Source organism: Solanum verrucosum, unplaced genomic scaffold (genome assembly GCF_900185275.1).
Source record: "Solanum verrucosum unplaced genomic scaffold, falcon-dt-bn FXZP01000230.1, whole genome shotgun sequence".
Lineage (NCBI taxonomy): Eukaryota > Viridiplantae > Streptophyta > Magnoliopsida > Solanales > Solanaceae > Solanum > Solanum verrucosum.
In genome coordinates this window covers 1,486,431-1,507,884 of record NW_026019954.1, presented here as the reverse complement: position 1 = coordinate 1,507,884, position 21,454 = coordinate 1,486,431, and the positions used below count along the sequence as shown (strand labels likewise).

General features: G+C 31.8%; 4 protein-coding genes across 4 annotated transcripts in view; 3 read left to right on the top strand and 1 right to left on the bottom strand.

Moving 5' to 3' along the window:
* LOC125814193 (14-3-3 protein 7) overlaps window positions 1–21,454 on the bottom strand; it is a 330,997-nt gene that overhangs the window by 265,489 nt on the left and 44,054 nt on the right. The window lies entirely within an intron of this gene.
* Window positions 5,421–6,560, top strand: LOC125814183 (protein PHOSPHATE-INDUCED 1-like). The gene has a single exon (XM_049493639.1). It carries the CDS (start codon window positions 5,472–5,474, stop codon window positions 6,408–6,410), a length of 939 nt encoding a protein of 312 aa, XP_049349596.1. The 5' UTR covers window positions 5,421–5,471; the 3' UTR covers window positions 6,411–6,560.
* Window positions 8,405–9,505, top strand: LOC125814184 (protein PHOSPHATE-INDUCED 1-like). The gene has a single exon (XM_049493640.1). The coding sequence runs from the start codon at window positions 8,463–8,465 to the stop codon at window positions 9,396–9,398; it is 936 nt and encodes a 311-aa protein (XP_049349597.1). The 5' UTR covers window positions 8,405–8,462; the 3' UTR covers window positions 9,399–9,505.
* Window positions 12,181–13,245, top strand: LOC125814104 (uncharacterized). Its single transcript, XM_049493559.1, has one exon. The coding sequence runs from the start codon at window positions 12,181–12,183 to the stop codon at window positions 13,243–13,245; it is 1,065 nt and encodes a 354-aa protein (XP_049349516.1).

Here is a 21,454-nt window from a genome sequence, read left to right as displayed (position 1 = left end):
ATATCTTAAATTATGAATTTTGCGTTTAAATAAGTACTTGTGGTTTGATCAAATCTTTTATTTTTTTGTATTTTTCTCAAATAAATTTTGTTACACCTTTTTTCATCATTAAGTGGTCCTTTTTTTGTGTAAAATTATTTTTATATTTATAATTTTTTAAAAACTACTTTAAGGACATTTTGGTTGTTTAAAATAAAATAATATTTATTAGCATCGTTTTTGTCAAATACACTGGCCGCTGATTATATATATTTAACACTTCTATATAAAATTAAAATACATATATTTTTTATTTATAAATTTTAATTCAACCTCTAAAACTATTTTTAAATATATATTTGATATTTATTTACTTCTTTTAATCAATTACCCCATACAACTAGTAAGTTATACATCTCAAACTAAAACACTTGCAAGGGATCGGAATAGTCTATATGAGGATAAAATATATTAGGAATAACGAAATCCAGTTGTTCACACTTCACACTAAGAAATCAGCTGTTTGGATGGTTATTACTATTGTGTTAGTTTAAATATATATTAATTTTGAATGTTAAGTAAATTTTATGTATTATACTATTAAATTCATCGTTATGTACTAACAGAAAATTATAATGTTGTGAAACGATTATATTATTGTGATCATATAATTACATTATTATTATTTTCATTTTTCTTTTTGCTCTTAATAGTTTTGTTATATACCTCATTTAACTTCTTTTTTATAATAAATATTTCTACGTTTATTTTTTGAATGACTGATATGTAAGTATTATATAACGACAAAAAAATATAAATATATTCAAATTCTATATTTATTTAAATTATGTGTGTTATTACATAATAAAACGCCAATACAATATTGTACCAGCTGCAAACTAACAAGGCGTTAGACCCATATAGTCAGAGTTTTCCAGAAGTTTTTTAAAATTTAGGTACATATAGACAAAAAGTTCCTAAATTGTTGGACCATTTACAGCTAAGATGATGCTGGATATCATAAGTAATTAGTTAAGCTCTAATTCAAAGTAGTACGTTCCTCGTAGACTTTTTAGTTTTTTATAGTTTCTCAACCATATATATAATATATATAATAATACTAAAGAATCTTATAAATAGGATTGTGGTACAATAATATGACTGTCCCGTTCTTAATTAGAGTTTTTTAATTTGAGTTTGAAATGAAAAAAAAAATCTTGTAGGGAGTGCTAACTTGAATGGATTTAAAGTGGATGATTTAAATTTAATCGAGATTCTAATACAGACTCTAAACACATGGTGAACAACATCAAAAAAAAATTAAAAAAAATATCATAGGTTCCCTCGTAATAATTAAAAAAAATAAAAAATAAATATGAGGTAAGCAATGTTTAGGAATAATGAAACATAGGGATTTTAAATAGTACTATTAGGATGGTGTATCCACAGCTGGAAATTATAATTTTGAGAAAAGAATATGAAACATCCGTGAGACACGCTCATTTCTTAGCTCCAAGTCACGGTTACCGGGGTTTTAGGGCATTGCAACTAGACCGCATAATAATAATAACAATAATAATAATAATAATAATAATAATAATAATAATATAGTTTTGCTTTTTAAATCTTTTGTACGGAGTAATACTTTTCGTTCTTGAGTGGACTTTAAAATTTCTGGCGTAACATATTTTTGTGGTTACAGATTTTTTCATTGGAGGCAAAGATTAATACTAAAAATTAGATTATTTTAAATATAGAATAATAGAAAGATAACATTTTCTTTTAAATAGATTAAAAAGAAAAAATTATGTCCCATACTTTATCTATTCTCTCATTTTCTGCTTTTCTGTTTATTTTTACTCATCTATTATACAAAAATAATATATTTTTTAAATTTTATTTTTTATATTAATCATTCATAGTATGAAATAACTTATATCCCAAAAGCTAGTTCAAAAGAAAGAAGATTGTCCAAATTTTATAAGGAGTCAATTCATCTCATTAACCACCAACATGAAATTGTCATTCTTTAACACTCTACCTCACGTCTAATGCTTAGCATCTGGTGCGAATTTTTTTTTGATTTTAGGGCCCCCAATATTGAGTGAGATGGATCCTGTTCTGATATCATGTTAGATTAGGTGTTAGACCTAACATACTCCAAAAGTTAGCTCAAAGGAAGAAGGATTACCCAAGCCTTTTAAAGAGTCCACTCATTTTGTTAATCATCAATGTGAGAGTTTTATCATTTTTTAACACATTGCCCAAATTATTTTTCAAGACTTTTTGAAATACTAATATTCATAAGTATTACTATCAAATATGGCATCAAGGTAACCAAGAGGTGGATGAAGAGGTTGAGAACTCAAAACTCCGAGGATTCTGATATTTTATTGTTGGTAAGAAATGGCAAGAATCTCGTAGAGTTAGTTGAAGTGCACGAAAATTAGCTCGAACACCACAATTATATAAAAAAATAATATTACCATCACATAAGATAAAATATATATACAATTTATATATTTTATTTCTTTAGCGGAGCGCATAAAATACATTCAAAACAAGTAAAAGTAAACACTATTATTAATTTTGGCTCGTGTATTTATGCAGAACTCCCATTCCTACACACCTTAACTATTTAATTCACATGTTCATATATCACTTTATCTTCAAAAATTAAATAACGTATATTTGTGATGTGAAATATTAGTACGTATATCTCTCCCTCTTCACAATTATCGGCTCATCCAATTGCCAAAAAAAAAAAAAAAAAGTTGAAAGGGAGAAAGTTAGCAAATCTTACATTATCCAATTGATATAAATAGTAAGTAATATTTATCTTATGAATTTAAGATTTTAAAAAAAAAATGTCCCGTGAACCTCATTTCTTGAACTTTAAACACTGCACGTGATACCTTTGAAAATGTCTCTAGTTTCCCCATGATGTTTTTTGATAATATGCTTCAAAACTATACATATATAATTGTTCAAACGTAGTGTGATGTCACCAAGGAAATTGCACTATTGTATCCGTGACTAATTTCATTAGCATTGATACTCCCTTAGTTTCGTATTAGTTATCAAGGTAATTAAAAATATTTGTCTCAAATACTTTTTAAATATTAAATATTCTGAAAATAAGATTAGCTTAATTTTATTCTTAAATAAAGTGTAACTTATAATAGTAAAATTTAAAGTTACTTAAGAAACATGGAAAAGAAAAATATAAAATATATGAGACAGAGGAAGTAGTTAATTTTTATCTCATCTAATATAAGCTGTATTTGTTCAATTGCCTAATTATAAGATATACTATCTTAGTGATGGAGTGTCATCTGACATATAGTGTGCAATGTACCGGACAACTAAGAATTGGTAAGTGTGAAAAATTAAAATTAAAATAAATTTAATTAGCATTCTTGATTACTGAGTTCATTGGATGCGCACATTTCTGGATACTCACTTACTGCACAAAAAAATTAACAGCTAGTTTATCCATTTTACATATATATATATATAGATATGCACAATATAATAATCTAATCCAGTTACATTATTGTGGGATTAGAGAATGGTTTCCTTGAGAACATACAATTAACATTATATAATTAATCTGGCAGCATTTTGTAATTCGATGAATAACTTGGGAGTGTTTATTTTCTTTTATGTATAATGAGTTTATTCAAGCAAAATATTTGTAATTATCTCTAGAGTTCATTTTCCTGGAGTTGTTTTTGTATGGAGGGTGGAATAGACAAAATTATTATACTATTCATTTAGATGTCTCATGGAATTACGTATCCCCTCATATATATATATAAAAAAATAACCTACTACAATTTGAGACAAACTTATACCCATAAACAAACACAAAATAAAATAATCATATATTTTATCTCGAAATTACTATCCTTCCTCCGTCGTACCAAACAATCACAAAGAACTAAATGGTTCTGAGTTCTGACTTCCATTAAGTTTTTGTAGTGGTCCTTTAATCTCATTTATTGTTTCAAATAAGATGGACGTGATCATAGGTACAATGTTAATTTCTAGTACTAGTTTTAGTAATTATAACAGAATTCTGAAGTTAATTTTTCATTTTCTCTCACTTCAAAATACTCCACTAATTTGTGAATTACTATATTTCAATTTTCTTATCTTGATCTGTATTGAAAACATATACTGTAATAATTGAAAAAAATTAAAAAGAGAAGTGCTAAAAAGCAAAAGAGCATAAAGCATAAAAGAGAAAGAAAAAGAAAGAAGTGGATAAAAGAAAGTAATTTACAAAATAGGAAATAACAGTTGTCACGTGATAGCTAGATCCAGCTGGATTATTCAATTTCACAGCTCGCTCAGCTCTAACTAGGCTGCTGCACTGCAGTCATATATGCATCTCACGAGACTTTTGTTGTGTCAACTAAACTAGCCAGTAGCCTCACCCAACTCCGATAGACTTTCTCCGTTCATTTTTACTTGTTCAATATATTAATATTGTCATTTAATTTTATATGTTTAACTTGTAAAATATGATGAAAATTTATCATTTTCTATTTATTATCTTGTAAAGAGCGTAATATATCAAATATGAACAAGTAAAAATGAACGGTAAACAAAAATGGTCAGTCACATTTCTCGATACTTCTTTTTTGCCAGCTAGACTCTTTTCCATTTCGTCATATTTCCACACACATTTCCCCATAACAATACCTCTTATTTTCCAGCCTGTGAATACCCTTTTATTCTTTTTCTTTTTTTGCTTAAAGCACCCAGTAGAGTCTCAACGTCTCAAATTCTGTACCTTTTAAATCCCCAATATACCCTTTGCTTTTTATTGTCACTGCTGTTATTCAATTATTATTATCCATATGATCCTGCAGGTTCAGGCACCACTTTTATGGACCAAAAGCAAATGATGTAAACTAAGCTGTATTGCTCTTTTTGATTTGTTCTGATATTATAAGTATTACTATTTTTCGTTTAAAAAAATGGCATCATTTTCTTTTTAGTTAATTTCAAAAAGATTGATATTTTTTTTTTATAACATTTTAATTTCAGCTATTCACGTGATATGATTAAAGACAATTTTATACATTTGACATAATTTTAATTTAAAATTATAAGATTTAAAAGTCTTTTTTATTTCTTAAACTTCGTATCAAGTTAAACTATACCATTCTTTTTAAAACGAGGAAGTATTACTATTATTTACCTATCTAGCTCGAAAACAAGCTAAAGCTAGTTTTTTCCATCCTCACCTAAAAGTGTATAGCGTTTGATTTTAGCAATTGTCACTTTCTTAGCAAGTTCCTCCATGAATTATTTTAATGCTTTCTTTAATTAAATAATTTAAATAATCTCACACCCAAATGACTCAATCTCACTGTTTTATATAAATACCCCTCATTCCTCATAACAATCTCATCTCATTCCACAGCTCCTCTTTTACACTGTTTTAATACTCTTCATAAGCTTCTAATAGAAAACCAGCAATGGCTGCTCATAACATTTTGAAACTCTTTCTTGTTATTTCCTTCTTTAATGTGTGCTTCGCTTCAAGAAAGCTCACTGCTTTAGTGCAAGACCCACAAATGCAGCTCTTGAAATACCACAAGGGTGCACTTCTTTCTGGCAAAATCTCAGTCAATCTGATTTGGTATGGCAAATTCAAGCCATCCCAAAGAGCTATTGTATCTGATTTTATCAACTCCCTTTCTTCTTCAACTCCATCTAAAACCAATCCTTCAGTAGCACAATGGTGGAAAACCACTGAAAAATACTACCATCTCGCTAATTCTAAGAACACTCTTTCCCTTAATTTGGGCAAACAAGTTCTCATAGAAAATTATTCCCTAGGAAAATCACTGACCCAGAAACAAATCGTGCAATTGGCATCAAAGGGTGAACAGAAAGACGCCATTAATGTTGTATTGACCGCCTCTGATGTTGCTGTTGATGGGTTCTGTGTCAATCGGTGTGGAACTCATGGGGCTTCTAAGGGTGCAGTTATTAACGGCAAAACTTACAAATTTGCTTATATTTGGGTGGGTAACTCAGAGACTTTTTGTCCTGGCTACTGTGCCTGGCCATTTCACCAACCCATTTACGGACCACAGAGCCCACCATTGGGTGCACCAAACAACGATGTGGGTGTTGATGGTATGGTGATTAACTTAGCTAGCTTATTAGCTGGAACCGCTACGAACCCATTTGGAAACGGTTACTACCAGGGCGAAGCAGATGCGCCATTGGAAGCTGCATCTGCTTGCCCTGGTGTGTACGCGAAAGGCGCTTACCCAGGCTATGCTGGAGATTTGTTGGTGGATAAAACAACAGGTGCAAGCTACAATGCACATGGTACAAACGGAAGGAAATACTTGGTTCCTGCTTTATATGATCCTGCTACATCTTCATGTTCAACTCTAGTCTAGAAAAAATAATCGTAGTAATGTAGTACCAGTTGTACACGAAGAAGAAGAAGAAGAAGCTAATCTAGCATAGTAAATACTGTAATTTTTGATTCATTTATTTGTTTGAGGTTGAAAATGGAAGAGCAAATTTCTTCGGTTTGCTTTCACAAATACTGTCCAATTCTTCATTACTTTAAGCAATTTTACTGTTTGCTAATATTAGTAATAATTGGTAATTTGTTTGGTAAACAGTAATCCTAAGTGCCATTTAAGATTTTGCCTAAAAGAAGATTATCCAAAGGAAAGTCTAACGGAGTATATTAGGCCCGTCAAATAAAATATAGATAGTTAAGGTGTTTGGATATACCCCATAGGCCATAAGCTAAGTTCTAAATTACACATTTCCCTTTTTTATTTCCACTCTTATTTTATATGCAATGTTAGGCTGAGGAAATAAAATACTATTAAGATTAGATAAATAAAAGAAAATATCGATTTTTTTGAAAAGAAAGATATAGTCACCTTTCCTTGTGACAACCTGGTGGCCTACGCAGAGTAAGTTAAGGGTCATTTGGCAGGTAGAAACTTTAGTAACGTAGAGATTGGTTAAGAAAAAAAAATTATGTATTCATTTATTTATACATGTATTAGTTATTAGTTATGTGTAATTTAGTTACATACTAAAAAAAATTGGACTAATTAGTTGTTGGGTGTTCCACATTGATGAATTTTATGCTTCATTAGTTTTTAGAGATTGAAACCACTTTCTCTGGCACATTAGGAAGTGTTATAATTTGATGAGAACAATATAATTCGGGAATTTTCAAAGATTTAAATATAAAACTTGTGATTTAATAATAGTTTTGATTTTCTTTTAACGATAAGAAAGCTTACTCAAGCAGTGAAGATCCTTCATTTCCAATTGTATAGTTGCGCATTTGATTAAATTAATTAAACTAAATAGGAATAACTATCCGGATACTATTCCTCCTTGAAAAATACTTTTAAGAGGAAAAACGAAAATATCAGGCTAAAAAGTACTCTACCAATTTGGCAACAGATTTTGAAATTTAAAATTTTAAATTGCTGAAGTTATAAATTTTTGGATCTTGAAATTATTCTTAGACAGTGGTGGAGCCACCTTATAGTTAGGGGTCCATCTGAATCTCTTTCAGCGGAAAATTATACTTTATACATAGTTAACATATAATTTTAGGTATAAATAGTAGAAGTCGAACCTCTTTCGGCTACGTCATGTATTTATTTTTTCAGATTTTGAACCTCATTATTGAAAATTCTAGCTACGCCATTGTTTTTGAATATGCATTTTGTTACTAGATTTTTTAAAAAAAAAAAATTTAACGAGTGAAAGTTTGAAAAACTATTCTGAATCCAATTTTTGAAGACAAATTGTCATAGTTTGATTTAAATATGTTACTATCAAATGTTAGCTGTCATGCAGCAATATTGTAATTTCAACTTTCCGAAATTGTTAGTGATAGTTTTGATGGGGTTATCTTTCTTTTGAAACAAGCTACTAGCATATCTACATTGGTTTGTGTTTCTCTTATTTTCTGTTAAGAAAGTTGTTGAGTGACTCAATAGAATAATGAGTCGTTTGATGTGAAGCATAAAATATAATAATCTATCATATGTTTGGTGGAAGGTATTACACAATCCTAAAATTATTTATAACACCATTTATACCATAATTATGAAAAAAGAGTATATCATATACATGTGAAATAACTTATTCCGAGATAACTAATTAATCCCAAGTCAATGATGAGCAGCGACCCGCGAGAGTAGTAATCGATAAGTCAAGAAGTAAAGATTGTATCTTTCTTGTGTTGCGTAGCAGCCAGTTAATGAAAATGACAACGCGCTTTGTTTAATTTCACTTTTCCACCTTTCTCAGCACCTTCATTACATACACAAACACACCCCCTTCTCCCCTCTCCCTCTGTATAAATAACCCTCCTCTATTCCCTTGTATTTCATCCAAACTACAATTCTTTTACTTAGAATTTCAATACAGTCTTCCTAGAGTAATAGTACTAAAAAGAAAAGAAAATGTCTTCTTCCCATTTCATTTTATCACTTTTTGTATTGATTTCTTTCATCAATGTGTGTTTTGCTTCAAGAAAGCTAACTGCATTAGAAGAACAACCTCAGCTGTTGCAGTACCACAAGGGTGCACTTCTTTCTGGCAAAATATCAGTCAATTTGATTTGGTATGGCAAATTCAAGCCATCCCAAAGAGCTATTGTATCCGATTTCATTAACTCCCTTTCTTCTTCAACTCCATCGAAAACCAATCCTTCAGTAGCACAATGGTGGAAAACCACTGAAAAATACTACCATCTTGCCAATTCTAAGAACACCCTTTCCCTCTCTTTGGGCAAACAAGTTCTCATCGAAAATTATTCCCTTGGAAAATCACTGACCCAAAAGCAAATCGTGCAATTAGCATCAAAGGGTGAACAGAAAGACGCTATTAACGTTGTTTTGACCGCTTCTGATGTTGCAGTTGATGGGTTCTGCGTCAATCGGTGTGGAACTCATGGGGCTTCTAAGGGTGCAGTAATTAAGGGCAAAACTTACAAATTTGCTTATATTTGGGTTGGTAACTCAGAGACTCTGTGTCCTGGTTACTGCGCCTGGCCATTCCACCAGCCCATCTACGGACCGCAGACCCCACCATTGGGTGCACCAAACAACGATGTTGGTGTTGACGGTATGGTTATTAACTTAGCTAGCTTATTAGCTGGAACTGCTACGAACCCATTTGGAAACGGTTACTATCAGGGCGAAGCAGATGCGCCATTGGAAGCTGCATCTGCTTGCCCTGGTGTCTACGCTAAGGGCGCTTACCCAGGCTATCCTGGAGATTTATTAGTGGACAAAACAACAGGGGCAAGCTACAATGCACATGGTACAAATGGAAGGAAATACTTGGTTCCTGCTTTGTATGATCCTGCTACATTCACATGCTCCACTTTGGTCTAGAAAATTAGTGCACTAATTTTGTTACTATCGATTCATTCATTCATTGTTCTGTTATGCAATATCCGAAAATTTACAATTACAAGAGTATTATTAACCAATATCCCAAATTTTAGAACAAATAAACATTCAAACTATTTGTTAAGAATTGTTTTTAAGTTACATCAAGATTAAAAGGATTGAATGTCACACTTTACAATTACAAGAGTATTATTAACCATAGATTTTCAAATATTTTTGGCAAATATTATTTGGATGAAATTTCACGATGTGTTTAGCCATAATATTTGAAAAACATATTTTACTTTTTTATAAAAATATGATTTATATCCGTAAGTTTTAAAAACTATCAAAACTAACCATAAGTTTATATTACAAATCAATTGGATCTTCGTTGTAACAAATAAGAAGTAGTGTCAATGACGCTGGAGCAATATGGTAGTTTGGAGTGAGTGCAACAAGCATCATTCCATACATCGTGAAGTAGACATAACACATGATTTTGTTACCCTGAGCCGATTGTTCATCATTTTCATCAATAACCATATCATCACTTTCATATTCATTGAATATTTCATCACTACTTTGGTGTTCACGTAAAAAAATATGTAATACAACGCAAACAACTACTATAGAGGGTGTTTTTGTAAAAGATAAAAGTTTGTGTAAAATTTCAACTTGACCCAAACACTAGAAAAAAACTAGTATTTGAAAATTTGGGACATTTGCCAAAAATATTTGTCAAATAATGACAAATTGTATGGACAAACACTATTTGCAAATTTTTCTCCAAATATTACTTGGGAAATCTATGGCCAAACAGGTCCTAAAGGATAATAATAATCACAAAAGAAGTGGTACATGTATAAACAACTACACATAATTCGCCGAAATTCAGCTCCTAGTTAGATGCTTTACATTATTTGGGAATTGAGCGCGACTGGTAAAGTAGCTGAAGAATTAGTTGCACCTAAGAAAATTATTAAGGAGTTTTAATAGCTCCATTGATTAGCTATTGAAATACTTATCTTGTTAGTTTCCTTTCCTAATCTCGCTATCCCTAACTAAAAAAAATAAAATAAAAAATCCAAGTAAGTTGTAAGGATACCATTTTATATGTAAAATTTGGAAAAAATTGGCGATAAGGCATATATTCCATCGAGAAGCCAATGATTTAGTGGGATCTATTGAAAAGTCGCAAAACAATATAATTACCCTGTTCCAATTACTCTAAATGGAACAACTTAAATAGGAGTACTTCATTCATTTTTATTGGTCCATAGCAGATTTTGCATATTCTTAAAAAGAGATGATAGATGAATTGCATATTTTATTATGATACTCGTTATTGGTGCTTTTTCATTAATAACTTGAAAAAATGATTAAGAATAAGTATTTAACGTAAGATTAAAACCAAAATAAAAAAACTAAACAAGTTAAAGTGATCGACAAAAGTACATAATAAGAGATGAAGAGGTAGTAACTAGAAATCTGGCATATGTCCCTTTTATCCCAACTTATTCTTCGTCCATGACAGTCGTTACTATTAGGTAATGCACAATGATGAGAGATGGGGGATTGTCGCTATTGCAATCAATGCTAATATTAATTCACACCGTACTCATCCCATTTACATTTCAACATGTAATTAAGTTACTCTCCTATGTTCTTAATTACTTGTCCATTTTTAAATTGATACACTTATTAAGAAAATAACTATTGACATCGTGTGTTTACTATTTCACCTTTATTAATTACTCCCTCCATTTCAAATTAATTGAATTGTTGAGGTGTTTCACATCCTTTAATAAAGAAGATTAAAATATAAATTAGGCATAACTTTCTATTTTTACCCTTATTAATTAGTGTCAAATTTATGATTAAAATAACTAAACTGTTATAAAACCATTGAATTGTGGATGTTTCTTTTCATCAACAACATAACGTAATGAACCTATTTAATGTAAAAGTTGTGCTAACGTATTTGATTGAAGGATGTAAAAGGGTGTTTTCTAAATCCTATAAAAGGGTAGTCTTTTCACCCTAATGAAATACATATTTAAAAAGTTCAAAGAATACTTCTACTTAATATTTCTATTTGTCTTACCTCCTTGTTTAGTATTACAGTATTTTTCTCTCATTTTACAACACGTTATCAGCACGAATCTCTAACCAATTAAGACCTAATTCGGAATTATCTTTTTCCCTAAAAAGTTAATCAATTTTCTTTTCGAGTCAGGTATACATTTATATGTTTATAACATATCTAATAGGACTTACATAAGTCTTTGATCAACGATTTAATTACTGCATATATAACTTGCTTTAGGTATTTGTATGATACTTTACTAGGCATAATAATCAATACGTTTCAGGTTTATATTTTTATGTTGTTTATATGCTAGTAACTTATAACTCTAAATTAAATACTAGGATATATGATAACATTCTAGTTAGAATAATCGTAAGTATTTTAATTTCTTGTCATAAATTTATGATAAATATTGGTGTGTCATAAAGAATAATAGTATTATATTAAATATGACTTAAAATCTTACGGTAGCTTTGGCGTTGTTAACTATTGAACTAGTAATAAATATAGTAAAATAATTAGAATATATACCGTTTCATACTTTATGAGTTTACATGCTTTTGTAACATCCCATATTCATGCATATGATATATTTTATACTAATTCTTAATCATTTGAAATATTAATTTATCTTTCATTATAAAGAAATCAAAATCATGCTATTAACTCAACTATTTTATGATAGTTTTCATCATGTCGAATTTATCAAAGCTTGAATTTGTGGCACTTGACATTTCTGGAAAGAACTATTTGTCATGGGTACTTGATGCTGAAATTCACCTTACCGCTAAGGGTCTTGGTGATTGTATAATCGAAAGAAATAAGGCATCAAGTCAGGATAAAGCGAAAGCTATGATTTTCCTTCGTCATCATCTTGATGAAAGCCTGAAGGTTGAATACTTAACAATGAAAGATCCACTTGAATTGTGGATAGGTTTGAAAGGGAGGTATGACCACCTCAAGGCAACGGTATTGCCAAGGGCTCGTTATGAGTGGATGCACTTACGGTTTCAAGATCATAAAACCGTAATTGAGTATAACTCTGCTGTATTTAGAATCACTTCCCAATTAAAATTATGTGGGGAAGTTATAAAAGATGAGGACATGTTGGAAAAGACGCTAACTACTTTCCATGCCTCTAATATGATATTACAGCAGCAATACCGTGAAAAGGGTTTTAAAAAATACTCTGAATTAATCTCATGCCTTCTGGTGGCTGAGCAGCATAATGACCTTTTAATGAAAAATCATGAAGTCCGTCCCACTGGAAGTGCTCCATTACCGGAGGCCCACGGGGTAGAAGCACACGGCCAGTCTGAAATAAGACAAAATAATCGGGGCCATGATAATGTGCGTGGACGTGGCAAAGGCAAAAGACGATATAATAATCGTCGAGGTGGTGGTCATAACAAAAGGGAGAACAATATGGGTTCTCAAAATAATCCTTTAAAAGGCAAGGGCGATCACTGTCATCGTTGTGGCCTTAAAGGTCACTGGAAAAATGAATGTCGGGCACCTGAGCATTTTGTCAGGCTGTATCAAAATTCCTTTAAAAGGAAAGGGAATAAAGGTGGTGCCTCCTCTTATAATGCCCGAGTGGAGTCACATTTGACTCTCAAAGATGATGCTCAGGCAGGGTCTTCTCAAAAATATGATGAGAATGTTGAGGCGAATTTAGCATTGAAAGATGATGCTTTTGATGGGCTCGATGATATTACTCATCTAGAAGCTGAGGACTTCTTCAGGGATCGCAACTGAAGATTGATAATTAAACTGGAAAATGAATAATGTTTTTTTTTTATGTCTTCATTAAAGTTTATGTACTTAAGATTTTTTTTTGTTAAATTTCGTACTTCTTATTATGTATTTTTATTTTTATGAAGATAAATAAATTTTTCCAGTCTTCAGTTGGATTCAATATGAGTAATGAAGATATGTGCCTTCTGGACAGTGCCACAACTCATACGATACTAAGAGAAAAGAAATATTTCTCTCATTTGGTAATGAAAAAGGCATATGTTAATACAATATCTGGTAGTACAAAATTGATTGAGGGTTCTGGAAGAGCAACCTTATTACTACCTGAAGGAACATTATTGGTAATTGATAATGCATTGTATTGTAGTAAGTCTCAAAGAAACTTGTTAAGTTTCAAGGTTATTCGCCAAAATGGCTATCATGTTGAGACTGCGAATGAAGGAAAGGTTGAATACCTTTATATTACTACAATAAATGCAGAGAAGAAAATTGTGCATGAAAAATTGTCTGCACTTTCTTCTGGGTTGTACCATACAAATATTGGTACAGTTGAATCACATGCCGTGGTAAACAAAAAGTTTACTGGTTCTAATGATTTTATCATTTGGCATGACCGGTTAGGCCATCCCGGTTATAATATGATGCGCAGAATAATTGAAAATTCACATGGACATACTTTGAAGAACCAAAATGTTCTCAAATCAAAGGAATTTTCTTGTGCTGCTTGTTCACAAGGAAAGTTGGTTATCAAACCATCAGTGGCTAAGGTTGGGATGGAATCCCCTGCATTTCTGGAACGGATACAGGGTGACATATGTGGACCTATTCACCCTGTTTGTGGACCATTTAAATATTATATGGTCTTGATAGATGCATCTACAAGATGGTCTCATGTATGCTTATTATCAACTCGCAATATGGCTTTTGCGAGGTTGTTGGCTCAAATAATAAGGTTAAAAGCACAATTTCCAGATTATGCAATAAAAACAATTCGTCTTAATAATGCTGGTGAATTTACATCTCAGGCATTTAATGATTATTGTTTGTCCACGGGAATAACAATTGAACATCCTATTGCACATGTTCATACTCAAAATGGTTTAGCAGAGTCATTGATTAAACGTCTTCAATTAATAGCTAGACCATTGTTGATGAGAATAAAGTTGCCCGTTTCTGTTTGGGGGCATGCTATTTTGCATGCAGCGGCACTTGTGCGCATAAGGCCAACCAGTTATCATGATATCTCCCCATTACAATTGGTTTTTGGTCAGGAGCCAAACATTTCCCATCTTAGAATATTTGGTTGTGCGGTATATGTTCCAATTGCTCCACCACAGCGCACAAAGATGGGTCCCCAAAGAAGGTTGGGGATATATGTTGGGTATGAATCTCGTTCTATTATAAAATATTTGGAACCTAGAACTGGAGATTTATTTACGGCAAGGTTTGTTGATTGTCATTTTGATGAATCAGTATACCCAACATTGGGGGGAGAACAAAAGCAGTTGGGAAATGAGATAGATTGGAATTCACTTTCACTGTCTCATTTAGACCCTCGAACAAATCAATGTGAGCTGGAAGTTCAAAAGATAATTTATTTGCAGAATATTGCAAATCAACTGCCGGATGCATTTACTAACCTTCCACGGGTTACTAAATCATATATCCCAGCTGCTAATGCTCAAGTTCGAGTTGATATCCCGATAGGACAAAATGTTAAGGCAAATGAGTCTGGACCACGCTTAAAGCGTGGTAGACCAATTGGTTCCAAGGATAAAAATCCTCGGAAAAGGAAAGGAATAAATGATCAAGATAATCATAATATGGAGGCAATTGCGCATGAAGAGCTCCGAGACATAATAAATGATGACACCAAAGAGGAGGTCCATGTACCAGAAAATAATGAGAATGAGGAAATCTCTATAAGTTATGTCTCGACGAGAAAAATATGGAATCGAAATAATATTGTGGTGGATAATATTTTTGCCTATAATGTTGCAGTTGAAATAATGCAACAAGATGAGGATTTAGAGCCAAGATTTGTCAATGAATGTAGACAGAGAAATGACTGGCCAAAATGGAAGGAAGCAATTCAAACAGAATTGGCTTCACTTGAAAAACGTGAAGTTTTTGGACCAATAGTCCGAACACCTGAAGGTGTCAAGCCAGTGGGGTACAAATGGGTTTTTGTGCGAAAATGCAATGAAAATGGTAAAGTCGTAAGATATAAAGCACGACTTGTGGCACAAGGATTTTTGCAAAGACCTGGCATTGATTATGAGGAGACATATTCTCCTGTGGTAGATGCAATTACCTTCAGGTATCTAATAAATATGACAGTTCATGAAAAGCTTGAAATGCATCTAATGGACGTTGTCACAACCTATTTATATGGCTCACTAGACCACGATATTTTTATGAAAATCCCTGAAGAACTCAAAGTGCCTGAAGCATATGAAAATTCAAAAGAAAGTTGTTCAATAAAGCTTCAGAAATCCTTATATGGATTGAAACAATCAGGGCGAATGTGGTATAATCGTCTTAGCAAATATTTGCTAAAAGAAGGGTATAAGAATGACCCTATTTGTCCTTGTATTTTTATACGAAGGTCAAAATCTGAATTTGTAATAATATCTGTTTATGTTGATGACTTGAACATCATTGGAACTCCGACAGAGCTTTCAGAAGCCGTTGAGTGTTTGAAAAAAGAATTTGAAATGAAAGATCTTGGAAAGACAAAATTTTGTCTTGGCCTTCAGATTGAACATTTGAAAAATGGAATATTTATCCATCAATCAACATATACTGAAAAGGTTTTGAAGCGATTTTACATGGATAAATCACACCCATTGAGTACCCCGATGGTTGTGAGATCTCTCGATATAAATAAAGATCCATTCCGACCTCAAGAAAAGGATGAAGAGATTCTTGGTGATGAAACACCATATCTTAGTGCTACTGGGGCACTAATGTACCTGGCCAACAATACCCGACCAGATATTTGTTTCGCAGTAAGTTTATTGGCGAGATTCAGCTCATGTCCAACAAGAAGACATTGGAAAGGTGTTAAGCATATATTCAGATATCTTCAAGGAACAATTGATATGGGATTGTTGTATTCTAATGCATCCAAGTCAGAATTGATCGGTTATGCAGATGCTGGCTATTTGTCTGATCCACATAAAGCTCGATCTCAGACAGGCTATTTATTCACATATGGAGGTACGGCTATATCATGGCGTTCGATGAAGCAAACAATAGTTGCTACTTCTTCAAATCATGCAGAGATAATTGCCATTCATGAAGCCAGTCGAGAGTGTGTATGGTTGAGATCAATGACTCAACACATTTTGCAATTATGCGGTCTTTCTGTGCAAACAAAGACTCCAACAATATTGTATGAAGATAATGCTGCTTGCATAGCTCAATTAAAGGGAGGATATATCAAAGGAGACCGAACAAAGCATATTTCACCTAAGTTCTTTTTCACACATGATCTTCAACAAAATGGTGAGATAAATGTTCAACAGATTCGTTCGAGTGATAATCTTGCAGATTTATTCACTAAGGCATTGCCAACGTCAACATTTGAGAAGCTAAGATATAAGATTGGAATGCGTCGTCTCCGAGATATCAAATAAAGTTTTCATCAGGGGGAGTAGTTGTACTCTTTTTTCCTTAGCCAAGGTTTTGTCCCATTGGGTTTTCCTGGTAAGGTTTTTAATGAGGCAACACTCAAGGCGTATTACAAGATGTGTGTACTCTTTTTCCTTCACTAGGCTTTTTCCCACTGGGTTTTCCCTAGTAAGGTTTTAACGAGGCACATTATCTATAAACATCCAAGGGGGAGTGTTATAAAACCATTGAATTGTGGATGTTTCTTTTCATCAACAACATAACGTAATGAACCTATTTAATGTAAAAGTTGTGCTAACGTATTTGATTGAAGGATGTAAAAGGGTGTTTTCTAAATCCTATAAAAGGGTAGTCTTTTCACCCTAATGAAATACATATTTAAAAAGTTCAAAGAATACTTCTACTTAATATTTCTATTTGTCTTACCTCCTTGTTTAGTATTATAGTATTTTGCTCTCATTTTACAACATAAACATTAATTAAGTAACTAATTTCAATACTAACTAATGAAGGGTAAAATTGGAAGAACATTCTAAAAGTAGTCTTAAAAATTGAACAATTAAGTTAATTTGAAAAATGAAAAATGTGTCAACAATTCAATTATTTTGAAATGGAGGGAGTATGAAGTGGATGAAAAAATTATTCCTTCTAAATTTGTCAAAATGGACAAGTAATTAGAGACAACTAAAAAAAAAAAAGTGAACAAGTAATTAGAGATATAAAGAGTATTTGCATGTTCGTTTTGTGTTCATAAGAGTTACAGTATTATACTTCCTCTCTTCAAGACTCCAACAATAATTTCACTTGGCACACACCTCAACAAATAATTAATAATAGGATTAATATTATTCGTTATGTCCCTAGTTACTTATCCATTTTGACAAATCAAGAAAATATAATTTTTTCATACACTCAATTAATTACTTTGAAAAAGGTAGAACATCTTAAAAATTTGAAATATTTAATTCATCCATTTCATAATTAATAGAGAAAAAATGGTAAACTCACTATATATGACAATCATTGATTTCTTAATATGTGTGTCAATTAAAAAATGATCAAGTAATAAGAAACAAATGGAGTATTATATTACCTTTTGAATATATTAAATTTAATTCTTTGATTTTTCAAACTCAACAACTATTTTTTGTATGATGAATAAATAAAGAGATGGACACAGAGAGTGTTATCTTTAAAAGATAGTTATAGATAATTATTCATGACAAGTAAAAAGAAGCAACTTTTACGGGAAAAGTATGGTGGAAATTAGAGAATTCTTTACCATGGGCACGTAGAATTTAATTATTTTTGAAATATATTTTATAGAAAATTTGACTACTCCCTATCCATCGTACTTATGATTTGTCATGTGCACATGTCTCATCTGTCTCCATATATATCTACTAATAAATACTAAGGAGAGAGATAGATTATGGTAAGATGGTTCAATTGAATCTCGTTTATGCAAAGACAAAAATAACTCTTTTGTTATACATTAATCAGCTACTGATTAGCCTTGTATACAGAGAAGATATTAGTACTATTATGTCAAAAATGTGATTTAAAAATGACTTAGCAAAGAGAAGCAAAACACAAAAAAGTGGGAGGCAGGAGCAGGTGAAGGTGTAAAGGGGCACCTACCTGCTCCACTAGGCGTTAATATAATGAAAATGGTACATTGTGTTGAGTAGCAACAAGTTGAACTGGCTGTTGTAATAGTGACTTTAGTATCAAGTACCATTAACTTAAGAGTAGAGCATTTATGAGAAAAGGGGCAAAATCTAGAACATCCAAAGTATGTGGCACATGTATAAGGTTGTTAAGTTAGCATTATTGTTTTAACAGAGGCTGAGCTAGGTGGAATTCATGGGTTCGGACGAATCTACTAGCTTTATCATAGACCCTATATTTATATTAGAAAATTAAAATTTTTTATGTATATTAACTTGTGAACCTCCAAACAAATTGAATTAGAATCTCAAACTCTTAATCTTAGCTCCGCCTCTGAATTTGTTTATTATAAAGTTGTGGGTCTAAATTCTAATTAGGTTTGGAAATATTGCATGAGAGAATTTAATAGAAGTTGTCGATAACGTAAAGGTTAAGACGCGCATTGGTTTTATGTGGGCACGGATTGTAGATGCGAGCGCCAGCTGCGACTTCTGCCGCCGAAAGGTTCTCTTCTGTAGTCTTGTCTGCCATACTGTTTCATAGTCCCCACAAAAAACTCCATTTCATTAATTAATGTAACACCTTGTTTACTTTGTCCCATTCTCTTATCCTTTTCTTTTTGGCAGAAACCAATACTATCCGATGTACAAGATAAAGAAGCTCGTGAAGAGCAAAAACAATTAATATATGATGATAAGAAAATGGATGTCGGATCTAACAAATGGTAAGGAGTCGTTTGATTTGAATATAAGTTATGATGAAATAAATTATACTGAGATTATTTATTATAGAGTGTTTGATTTGTTGTATGTATTGTATGAATTTTAAGAACAAGTTATTTATTTATAAAAATACCTTTCATTAATGTGAAAAGTGATGTATATAAAAAGGATTTAAAGGGATATCTTTGTCATTTAACTGCTCGCCTAAAAGGAGAGGTACGAAGTCACTCGACGGAAAGGAGAGGAAGAAAAACCAATGTGGATTTTGGAGTTTTCACTGATCAGATTGCGCTACACCTCGTCTCACCACCCCGAAGCATATAGATCCACCCGATCGATGAACACTCAAATCGAACTCGTCCATCCTTTTGGGGGGATGCGAGAATCAATCCGAGTAATCAACCGTTTTTTTTTTAATCTGCCTCAAGCACCTCAACACAACAACCCTACCATCAAAAAGCCGTCTGTATAGTGAAGGAGGGCTCATTTTTTTGCTTACTCTTTAGGGGCGGGATAACTTATTCTAATATTAATTATTACTCCCGGAATAAGTTATTCCGAACTTGTCAGCCTAACAACAAATTAAGTGACACTAAAATTTAATCTCAGGACTATTTGGTGTTATCCTTAAAAGTCAACTTTAACCAATTGAGAATTGTTAAAGATCCTTCCGTACCTGGTGCAGATCCGACTCGAAACCATTTTTTTATTGAACAAAAGAGGAGTTGAATTTTTTTCAATTGGGTCGGTCTAAAGTTAAAAAAAAATGGATGAGAAAACTTCTTAAAGCCACAAAACATTTTTTGAATTAAAAAAAATCAAAATTAAGATTTTTAAAAAAAATGTTCATTGTAATTATATGTTTGTTTCTCAAAAGGAGGGTATATATGCAATATTTGTTAGATGATTATGGTATGTATAAACCAATTTTTAAATAAAGATTTAACCGCTCTAAAAACAAAGTTACGGGTTATATTTTGGCCCACCCATCCAATGTCCTTCAATACTAACCCTTGACCATTTAACACCTATCACCTTCAATGCCTCACTATTCACTAGATTACATATAAATGTTTTATAGATTACTTTTTTTTCTTATTTATCAAGGGTTGAATCCATCGGTGACCCCCTAAAGTTGACACTAATTTTTACTTAGACATTTTAACTAAGCTTTGTTCATTTTAGACGCTTCATGTTGAGTCCTGCTGTGTCATTTTGACACTTTCTATTGACTTGACACATTGGGTGTGCTGCACCCATTTTGAGCGTGTGAGGAGTGTTTTTTTTTTATTCTTATTTTATTTTTTCCTTCTTCTTCTTCACTTTTTATCCCTACCACTTATTCCACCTTCCACCATGAAAAATCATGATGAAAAACCTTACAAAATATGAAAAAATAAAATAAAATAATTATCACACTAATTTTAAAAACATTTACAAGAACAATTTTTTAACAAATCATCACACTAATTTTGAAAACATTTATTCGAAAAAAATACACATTTTTTTAAAAAAATAAATAAATAGAAGAAGAATGTCATATTTGTCAGAACCTCACCTCACTATCGATAAAATGGTTCTTAAAATCAAATTTAAAATGAAAAAAGAAAAAAAGAATTAAAATCTAATGATTTTTTTTTAATAAAAAATCGAAGAATAACCAAAAATGGTGGGAGGTTTGGGAAAGCAAAAATGACGGAAGTAAGGTTGATGGGATGTGGGCGGGGTGATGTAAGGTGGGGGTGGGAGTGGTGGAAAATAGGTAATTTTATTTATTTGTTTTATTGAAAATTAGTTGTTATTTTTAATAATTTATTTTATAATTATTATATTTTACGGTCAAATGACACATGTCAACTTCTAATTAGTCATCATGTCATGTCATGTCATCCGCAAGTGTATTACACACACTTTGTAATTTGCTGATTGTCAGAAAAGGATCAAAATGAAATAACGGGGCCCTACTTGAGATATTTAAAATGAACAAAGCCTATTTGAGGTGTCTAAGTGAAAATTGGTGCCAATTTTAAGAGTCTGTCGATGAATTCCACGTTTATCAAATACACAAAAAATACATTTATTTTTTATGAAAAATAATTTCCTCAATACCAAACACACCCTTCGTTTCGGCTGATTTTCCAAACAAAAAGTATGTCTGGAAAGTCAAATAGCTTTCTTTC

Coding starts and splice junctions, on each gene's coding strand:
- LOC125814183 (XM_049493639.1), top strand. CDS start 5,472: ATGGCTGCTCATAACATTTTGAAACTCTTTCTTGTTATTTCCTTCTTT.
- LOC125814184 (XM_049493640.1), top strand. CDS start 8,463: ATGTCTTCTTCCCATTTCATTTTATCACTTTTTGTATTGATTTCTTTC.
- LOC125814104 (XM_049493559.1), top strand. CDS start 12,181: ATGTCGAATTTATCAAAGCTTGAATTTGTGGCACTTGACATTTCTGGA.